The 10,000-nt window shown below is 35.9% G+C and overlaps 1 protein-coding gene and 1 pseudogene across 1 annotated transcript in view; one reads left to right on the forward strand and one right to left on the reverse strand.

Annotated features, from left to right (window-relative positions):
• The window catches only part of uros (uroporphyrinogen III synthase), a 22,217-nt gene extending 15,043 nt beyond the window's left edge, over nucleotides 1-7,174 (reverse strand). Inside the window, exon 1 of the mRNA XM_016288964.1 lies at nucleotides 7,102-7,174. Coding sequence (XP_016144450.1) covers nucleotides 7,102-7,174 — 73 coding nt within the window. The remainder of the gene's footprint in view (nucleotides 1-7,101) is intronic.
• A 1,428-nt stretch (nucleotides 7,175-8,602) lies between these two features.
• Nucleotides 8,603-10,000, forward strand: part of LOC107597752 (redox-regulatory protein FAM213A-like) — a 5,438-nt pseudogene continuing 4,040 nt past the window's right edge.

The raw sequence follows: 10,000 nt of genomic DNA on the forward strand, positions 1-10,000 counted from the left end.
TAAAAAATAGAATTTTGAGATGTAAACTCAGAATGATAAAAAATAGAATTTTGAGATGTAAACTCAGAATGATAAAAAATAGAATTTTGAGATGTAAACTCAGAATGATAAAAAATAGAATTTTGAGATGTAAACTCAGAATGATAAAAAATAGAATTTTGAGATGTAAACTCAGAATGATAAAAAATAGAATTTTGAGATGTAAACTCAGAATGATAAAAAATAGAATTTTGAGATGTAAACTCAGAATGATAAAAAATAGAATTTTGAGATGTAAACTCAGAATGATAAAAAATAGAATTTTGAGATGTAAACTCAGAATGATAAAAAATAGAATTTTGAGATGTAAACTCAGAATGATAAAAAATAGAATTTTGAGATGTAAACTCAGAATTATAAAAAAATAGAATTTTGAGATGTTAACTCAGAATTATATAAAAATAGAATTATGAGATGTAAACTCAGAATTATTTTTTAAAATGTTAGAATTTTGAAATGTAAACTTGGAATTATTTAAAAAATAGAATTTTGAGATGTAAACTCAGAATTATTTAAAAAATAGAATTTTGAGATGTAAACTCAGAATTATTTAAAAAATAGAATTTTGAGATGTAAACTCAGAATTATTTAAAAAATAGAATTTTGAGATGTAAACTCAGAATTATGAGGAAAAATGTTAGAATTTTGAGATGTAAATAAAAAATTCAGAGAAAAAAGTCAGAAATGCCAGATGGAAACTCAGAATTATAAGAAAAAATCTGAACTGTGACATGTGAACTCAGAACTGCGTTGGGAAAAAGTCAGAATTCTGTTTATGTCTCGCAATTTTGTAGTTATATATCACAATTCCGACTCTTTTTTTCATATTTGTGACAAAAACGTCATTATGAGTTGCATTTACCTTTTTAAAATGTTTGATGGGCCTCCACAGGACCAGAACTAACCCCAGTATTGCATGAACACCTCTCGGGCTTACTCAGAACATGTGCAAACCCAGTTGTATGTTTCGATGATAAGTCTGAGTTTCCACAGCTCTCGTGGGTCAGATGTGCTCTCAGGCTGATGGTATCTCTCCTCTGGGAGTTTTCTCGTCGCTCTGATAGTCACTGCAGTGCTGCACACAATACAATACTGACAGGGATGAAGGAAGCGACGTTTCCTCATCGCTCTTGTCTGTCTCTCTGTCAGTATAATGGAGCGATGCGGACGGGAAATAGTATTTTCTTGTAAAACATACGCTATTAATCTCAGAAAAATCTTTTTTCACAGTGCAAAGTTACACATAATACATATAGGCCTTTGGAAAGTCTGGCAGATGTCATGAGTTTAGATTTTTATTTTTTAGCGCCTGTTAACTACAAACAGTCCTTTCAGACCTTTAGTTTATTTAAACTTTAAACTCTAACCCCCAATTATGTTGTTGATTATCATAAACAATTATGACTTTTCAAGAACAAACCAAAATTGCTTTTACAGTTTGTTGCAAATGGCTTAAAAGCAGAAATGTGCCACTCATATTTTTATGTAATAATGTGTAATTTGAGTTGTAAAGTGTGTACAGTAATTAGTGGAAAGACTGCTGATGTAACCAGATTAACTTGTGGTTACTAGTTTGCTCATAAACATCTTCATCAATAGTTCACCTCAGAATATGATAACATATATTTAGCATCAGCAAAATAAAACTAAATTAATATTTTTTGCATTGTGGCATTTTTTATGACAATTAAGCACATGTAAGCTCTATGTTCTCTTAGTTATAATGTAAAAAATGAAACATCTGTATAATATTTAATTTGTAAAGTATTTACATGACAGTTGTACACTGAAACAATTTGGTGGATTTACTCAAATTTCACAAGTAATTACAAAGAAATGACAAGTAACACATTGGATTAAATATGAAATTCTGAAGTAGAAAAACTGAAAAAGTATTTTCTTGTAATGAATCTTATACTTATGTAATCTTTGTTTCATTTGCAACTTCAAAAACATAGATCTGTCCCTTCAAGGGTTAAATGTTGTTATTAGTGATTAGAGTTTATAGAAGAAATACTACGTTTTTAAAATAAGATTGAAATAAAAGAAGAAATAAAAATATTTTATGGGCCATATATTTGTATCTATTAAAAAAAAAAGAAAAAAAGATATATATTTAAAATATATATTTTGCATTGTGACATTTTTAATGACTATTAAGCACATTAAACCTCCACATTCTCATTATTATAATGTAAAAATAAAACAATTAGATATTATTTAACTTGTAAAAAATGTACACGACAGTAGTATTTCTTGTACAGCATTAAAGTTGTTCTTTATAAGGTGGTCCTAATTGTCGCTTAATGAAAATAATGTCACAATGCAAAAAACATGCAATTGTTTTTCTAATGATTTTGGGGTGAAATGTGACTTTGATCAAATGTTTTGTGAGATCCACCTGCTACCAGAAGTCCTTTTTATAAGTTAATGAGTTAACCGTGTTAATGTTTACAGGTCTTGTGTGTTAAAGCATTGATTTTATCACAGCCACGCATTCTCCTCTGGTGTCTGTAATGAAGTCATTCATCATGTAATTTGATGAATGGCTTCTTGGGGCTTATTGCTTTAGTGGAAACTGATGCATTTTATTTTTCAGGATTCACAGATGAATAGAAAGTTCAAAAGAACAGCATTTATTTGAAATAGAAATCTTCTGTTACATTATAAATGTCTTTACTGGCACTTTTGATCAGTTTAATGCGTCTCCAGTGAGCTCAGTCTAATGATCTGCACATGAGAAGAGAGGAGGAGCATCAAACAGCAGCAGATACGGAACACTTCAGACTTTCTGCATGTGTTGATCTGTGAGGATTTACTCTGAATGAAGATGAGTGGAGTTTGATCTGATGCAGTGATTCAGAGAAGCTCTTCAGGACGAGTGCAAATGTCTCTGCCTGTGTTCACACCGCCTGGAATCTGGATCATGTGAGTATTTATTAATATCCTCAAATAAGACCAGAGTTTATATTAATCTGGCAAAGATACTTTGAATGCATTTACAGAAGATGTGATTATTTTAATAGGACACCTATTTCTATTGCAGTGTTAGTTTTGTATCACTGATATACTAGGTTTTTTTTTAATTAGATTTTATTTTTATATTTTCTGTTTTCATTTTAGTTAAAGTTTTTATCATTTTGTTGTGTGTTTTTAAATATTAGTTATTTATAAATAATTATAAAGTATTAACATTTAAATGATTAAATTCTGTGAAGTTTGAAGAACTGAGTGTTCATCATGAGTAATGCATTTACGTTACTTTTCTAGTCTTTTTTTTTAAGTGATTGGATTTAAAAATGTAGTAATTTCTGCTCTGTAAAAAAATATAGTTGTTTTTTCATTTCAAAGTTGTAGATATCAGGGCACATTTTACAAGTAAATACTATTTCAGTCTTTCTACTTCAAAATTTTATGTTTGATTCAATATATAACTTGCCATTTATTTGTATTTATTTATGAAATTTAGTAGCAAATTTAGTGAAAATTGTTTCTACCCCAATTTTTTCAAAAATTGTTTCTTTTATAGCAATTTATCTATTTGTCTCAATAGATTTCAATTACAATACATATTTTTAAAGGCCGTTTTCTCAAAATTAGTTTTTTTCTCCTACACTTCAGCAGCACTTACACACACCAAACTTTACATTTGGGCGGCGTTATGCAAATCTTCCCACATAGTGATGTAGACATGTGGGGGCGTGTTAGAACGAGCCGTTTTAGGAAGGCGTGGCTGACTCTTAACTTTTATAAAGAATATCGATGGTGAACTCGAGGAATAATTCAGTGAACAGCAGTGTTCTGTTCCCAAGAAAACCATGTGTGAGCTTTAGTTTGATTACAGTTGCTTTGTGTTCTGCATTATGGCGCATTTTATTGTTTGTTTGCGCTGTACTGTCAATATTTTCTTTGGAAAGACAGTTCTGTAATATTTCACTGGTTTATCTTCATGTCCTCGCAGGAAATATATCAGATTTACGACCTGCTATGTGTTTATTAATAGAGTTATGAATTTGAGGGAAGACACTTATCTGAAATATTCCGTAAAAAAAAAAAAAAAAAAAAATATTGGTTAGAAACATATGTTTGTGATTTATAAAAACATGCTCCCAGGGAACGTTTTTAAAAGTTATATAAATGTTATGTCAAAGCAATGTTCATTATAACTTTATTCATATTTGATATAGGCTACATTCTCATAACATGGAGAGAAAACGTTCTCAAATATGATGTTATTTGTACTTTAACTTTCTAAGAAACATTTTGTAACATTCTAATCATGACAATGAAACATTTTAACGCTCTTAGAATATTACAAATAAATGTTTAATTTTGAGTAAAAATAAAGTTTGTAGAGCGCTTTTGTGAAAAAAGAAACGTGTTTGTGACCTTTAAATAAGGTCGTGATCCTCGTGTTTATTTGGAAACATTTAAAAACAATGTCCGCACGAGGTTTATATAACTTCAGCTTGTTAGTTTGGGATTGCAGCCTTTTTTGTTTGTTTCAAGCCGGAAGTGTTTCAATGCTGTGCTGTTACCATGGAGATTGTAAACAAAACACGCTAATACAAACTAACGTGTCTACGCGTTAACATTAGCGATAGCTCAGCATCTGACGGCGGTTTTTTAATGTTTGATGAATAAATATAGCTGTTTTATAGGTTGATCGTTTGCTGAGATGGACTCGCAGTACGTGAGCCGGACTCTGGCGCTCTGTCTCTCTCAGGGTCTCGCGGAGCTGCTCGAGCAGAGGCCACCGGATCCCATCGAGTTCCTGGCGCTCTGGATCCTCAAATACAAGCAGAACCAGGAGCTCCAGGAGCAGGTCACACACACACACACACACACACACACACACACACACACACACACACATGCTTATGTGTTACTGTTAGTAATATTTATTCACTAATATAGTATTTATTAATATTTTGAATTATGTTTTATTTTCAGTTTTCATCTTAATGTTTTAGTTTTAGTAATTTTTTATGTGCTTTTTTAATATATATATATTTCTTTGCAGCTTTAATTTATTTTTATTTCAGGTTTAGTTTTAGTAATTTTAGCACTTAAACATTTAGTCCGGTTAGTTGCCAAGGCAACATTATTAGTTTTTCATCTAATATTTATTTTCTTTTATTTGAGTTACTGACAATTTTTTTAATAGTTTTTGTTAACAATAACACGTGATCAGTATGGATTAAAAATAAAAATTATAATTGCACATTTTTATCTCACAATTCTGAGAAAAAAGTCAGAATTACACGATATAAACTCAGAATTGTGAGATAAAAAGTCACAATAAATTTTTTTATTTTTTAGTCCATCATGAGAAAAAAAAAACACACACTCTCTCTCACACACACACACACACGCACACACTCGCTCGCTCACACGCACACACACACACACAGACAGACACGCACGCACGCACACACACTCACTCACTAACACACACACACGCACACACACACTCATTGTTTTTGTTAACAATAACACTTGATCAGTATGGATTAAAAATAAAAATTATAATTATAAAAATTATCTCACAATTCTGAGAAAAAATTCAGAATTACACGATATAAACTCAGAATTGTGAGATAAAAAGTCACAATAATTTTTTTTATTTTTTAGTCCATCATGAGAAAAAAAACCCAGAAAGACGTTAAATTGGAATTGTGAGAACAAAGTCAGAATTTTGAGATAATATCTCACAATTCAGACATGTTTTCCTCAGAATTGTGAGTTTATATTGGAAACGAAAAATGAAAAGATTTGCTTCATTCATGCTGGCTATCTTTATAAGTTCAAGACGACTGTCATATTGGTTGGTGTAGTTTAAAACTCCACTGAAGTCATATTTTAAGGTGTCTCTCTGCAGATAGATGCTGCACAAGATCCTGGAGACCAGACCGAGTCAGAGACCGTGAAAGAGCTCTCAGATCCACCGAATGAGGCTGCGGCAGAGCATCAGGTGATCAGTCACAAGAAGATCCTCCATCAGAGAGCTTCGCTAAATAAAAGCCGTTTGCGTTTCCCCCATAATTAAGGAGGAGCCCGGCGAAGCTGCTGCAGGTGAGGAACAAACCTCTGAGATCCTGAACACCGACCAATCACAGTCTCAGGACACGCAGGTGAGATCATGTGACGGGCGGATCACAGAGGACCCGTTTCCATGACAACCCAGTGATCTAACCAATCTGTGTTCAGAAGGAAAATGATCGAGCAGATGTCCCATCCGAAGAGAACGAGCCTGAAGCAGAGAAGACAGAAGAAGACTCTGATGAGAGACAGACGGAAACTGAGGACAAAGTGAGAATGCTTGGAGAAATAAACATTTAGAATATCATACAACTATCCTGCTGTTTCAGTACTTCAGTACCATACAAATGTTCTGCATGCTTTAAATACCTGCTAATAACAACATCTAAAAAAAATATTAATGGTGATGGGAGAAACTGATTTTAAACATTTAGAACGCCGCGCACGAGCGACATCTGCTGGTCAAAGCAAGGAAAAGTGCCAATCCAAAAGTGTGATCTATTAAATGCAATCTACCAATCATCATTAAAAACGAAGTGTCTGTATAATGCTATTTGATCTATTTGCGGGGCTTGTTTTGTGTGTATTCAGGCCAGTAAAAGACTATTACAGTTTTTTTAACGGCATAGACACTAAAAGTGGTACTTGAGGCGCACTCAGAGAAACCATTCACTCATGCACCGAATCTTTAGACCAGCTACATTGTTTCACAGCAGCTTCACAACAGTATCAAATTTCAAAGCAGCTCTAACAAGTCAACAGTGTCATTATAGAGCTCAAGTCAGTTCAGCTGCTCTGAAAATTCATCAGTTGTACATGCATACTGTATATACAGTGTATATGTGCATATGCATGTATGTGCGAGCGCTGTGACAACTGTGTGATGTTTTCAATACTGTGTGTGTGTGTGTGTTTTGTGGTTTTGTGAGTAGAGTTTTGAGAAATTGAGGCATAGTTTCAAAAACTGTTTAAGACTTCTTTTTTTTTTAAACTGTAACATTTTTGATATGTGCTCTGAACTGTGTGTGTGTGTGTGTGTGTGTGTGTGTGTTTCACGTGCAGGAGGAAGAGGATGGAGCCTAAACGCCAACATGATGTGTGCTTCACATTCATCTTTGCTACTGCTCACATAAATCTCATGGATATTGATATTAAATTATATTCATGTTTACTGAACTTTTCTGTTATGTTATACGTTACATAATTAGTGTTTGTTAAGTAAGTCTTCATTAGTACTTATGCTGATAGTGATGTGATGTGATGAAACATCTAATCAAAACACCTTAGCAACCATTCAAACTGCCTTAGCAACTGCCCAGAACACCTTAGCAACCACTGAGAACTCTCTAGCAACCTCCCAAAGTGCCTAAGCAACTATCCAAAACACCTTAGCTACCACCACTAATGCCCTAGTAACCACCCAGCAACTTTGAAGAACACCATAGCAACTACCCAATACGCCTTAGCAACTACCCAGAAGGCCTTAGCAACCACCCACAACACCTTAGGAACCACCCAGAATGCCTTAGCAACCACCAAGAATGCCTTAGCAACTACCAGAATGCCCTGACAACTACGCACAATGCCTTAGCAACCACATAGAATGTCTAAACAACCACCCACACCACCTTAGCAACCATCCAGAATGCCCTGGCGACCATCCAGAATGCTCTAGCAACCACCCATAACACACTAGCAACCACTCAGAACACCATAGCAACCACCCACCACCCAGACTGCCTGAGCAACTACCCAGAACACCTTAGTAACCACCCCTAATGCCCTAGAAACCACCCAGCAATTTTGTGGAACACCATAGCAACTACCCAATTCCTCAGCAGCAACCCAGAAGGCCTCAGCAACCATCCAAACGGCCTTAGCAACCACCTACAACACCTTAGTAACCACCCATAACACCCTAGCAACGACCCAGACTGCCTAAGCAACTACCCAGAACAATGTAGCAACGACCCAAACTGCCTAAGCAACTACCCAGAACAACGTAGCAACCACCCTTAATGCCCTAGCAGCCACCCAGCAACTTCACAGAAGTCCATAGCAACCACCCAATTCCTCAGCAGCAACCCAGAAGGCCTCAGCAACCATCCAAACGGCCTTAGCAACCACCTACAACACCTTAGTAACCACCCATAACACCCTAGCAACGACCCAGACTGCCTAAGCAACTACCCAGAACAACGTAGCAACCACCCTTAATGCCCTAGCAGCCACCCAGCAACTTCACAAAAGTCCATAGCAACCACCCAGAATGCCTTAGCAGCTACCCAAAACACACAATTTGCTATTCTGTTGAGTTTTTAATCAAGTTAATCCAAATTAAGTTTGAGATATTTAAGAAAAATAGGTCTTAAATATCTTTTTGGTTTCTATTTTAAATTTTAGTAACTAAGGTATGGTTTTCTCCATGAAAATAGTCAATGAAGCAAGCATGACATTTTAATAAAATTCCTCAGAAACCCTGAGCGGCTGTTCTGGTTCATTAGCAGCATGATTAGCTGTAATCGGCATGAGAAATCAGTGCAGAAAGAAGGAATGTTTGTGGGAACAGAGGTCAATCTCCTCCCAGCTTACACAATGACTGGATCCAGATCAACATTCACAGCCGCTGAGCTCCATAAAGACCTCGTGAGCTGCTGAACACTGGTCATCATACCACACACACACACACACACACACACACGTCTGGAGACCCTCAGAAGCTCCTTCAGCTCTGCTGCGATGGAGCTGGTGACCTGCGCCGTCAGCTCTCTCGGTCTGACCGTCATCGAGGCATTGCAATCTTTCACTGAGCTGTTTCTCACTCAGCCTCTGTGTGCAGAGCTCTCTCATCTGGGTGAGACCGACCTCAGAACACTGGACGGAGGTGAGTGATGCCAAAAACAGTTTTTTAGTGGATGTATGCAGTTCACACAGAATCACATCAATCAACTTCATTCACTAACTAACCACAAACACACAATACTGACTGTCTTCATCTTCAACATCTACTGATTCAGCATTTGAAACCTACAAACACCTGTCAGTCAAATGTTCTGATTGTAAAGTGTGTTTGTGCATCTTTAGTCACAATAAATGACACTTGATTTGATTTTTTAAATCTAATGAATGACATTCAGACATTTTTAGGTGTGACGAGTGTGAAAATACTTTTTGAGGATCACTAAGAAAATAAGAGAAATATAGTGAAAGTTCAGCGCTGAAAAAATAGTGAATTTGTTTTATTCCTTTTTTGGCATGAATCTCACTATATTTAGATTCTCTGAAAGCAAGCCATTATTTTATGTTTTTATGTTTTGCATTTCGGGTTAATGTATCTCATTTGGATGTTTTATTGGCAAACGAGGCAAATATTTAGTTTGAAAACAGGATTATTTCGCAAAGTCTGACAGATTTCTCCCTCCACGGCTGCTGATGTAACCGTCTCATGACTCTCTGATTACAAAACGCATTGATTTGTCCCTGATGTCCTGCTGAAACACTCTCTTGCTACAGTCTTGAATGTGAAATGTGAATTTCGTCCCGTGATCTGCAGATGATCGAGTGTTTAAGGCCAGAGAACTGTGGGAGAGTTCAGGAGCCATTATCATGGCTGTGAGGAGACCGGGATGACTTCTGTGCAGAGAGGTACACACACACACACACACACACACTCACTCTCTCTCTCTCTCTCTCTCTCTCTCTCTCTCTCTCTCTCTCTCTCTCTCTCTCTCTCTCTCTCTCTCTCTCTCTCTCTCTCTCTCTCTCTCTCTCTCTCTCTCTCTCTCTCTCTCTCTCTCTCTCTCTCTCTCTCTCTCTCTCTCTCTCTCTCTCTCTCTCTCTCTCTCTCTCTCTCTCTCTCTCTCTCTCTCTCTCTCTCTCTCTCTCTCTCTCTCTCTCTCTCTCTCTCTCTCTCTCTCTC

The sequence above is a fragment of the Sinocyclocheilus grahami genome, unplaced genomic scaffold (genome assembly GCF_001515645.1).
Source record: "Sinocyclocheilus grahami isolate Dianchi unplaced genomic scaffold, SAMN03320097.WGS_v1.1 scaffold236.1, whole genome shotgun sequence".
Taxonomy (NCBI): Eukaryota; Metazoa; Chordata; class Actinopteri; order Cypriniformes; family Cyprinidae; genus Sinocyclocheilus; species Sinocyclocheilus grahami.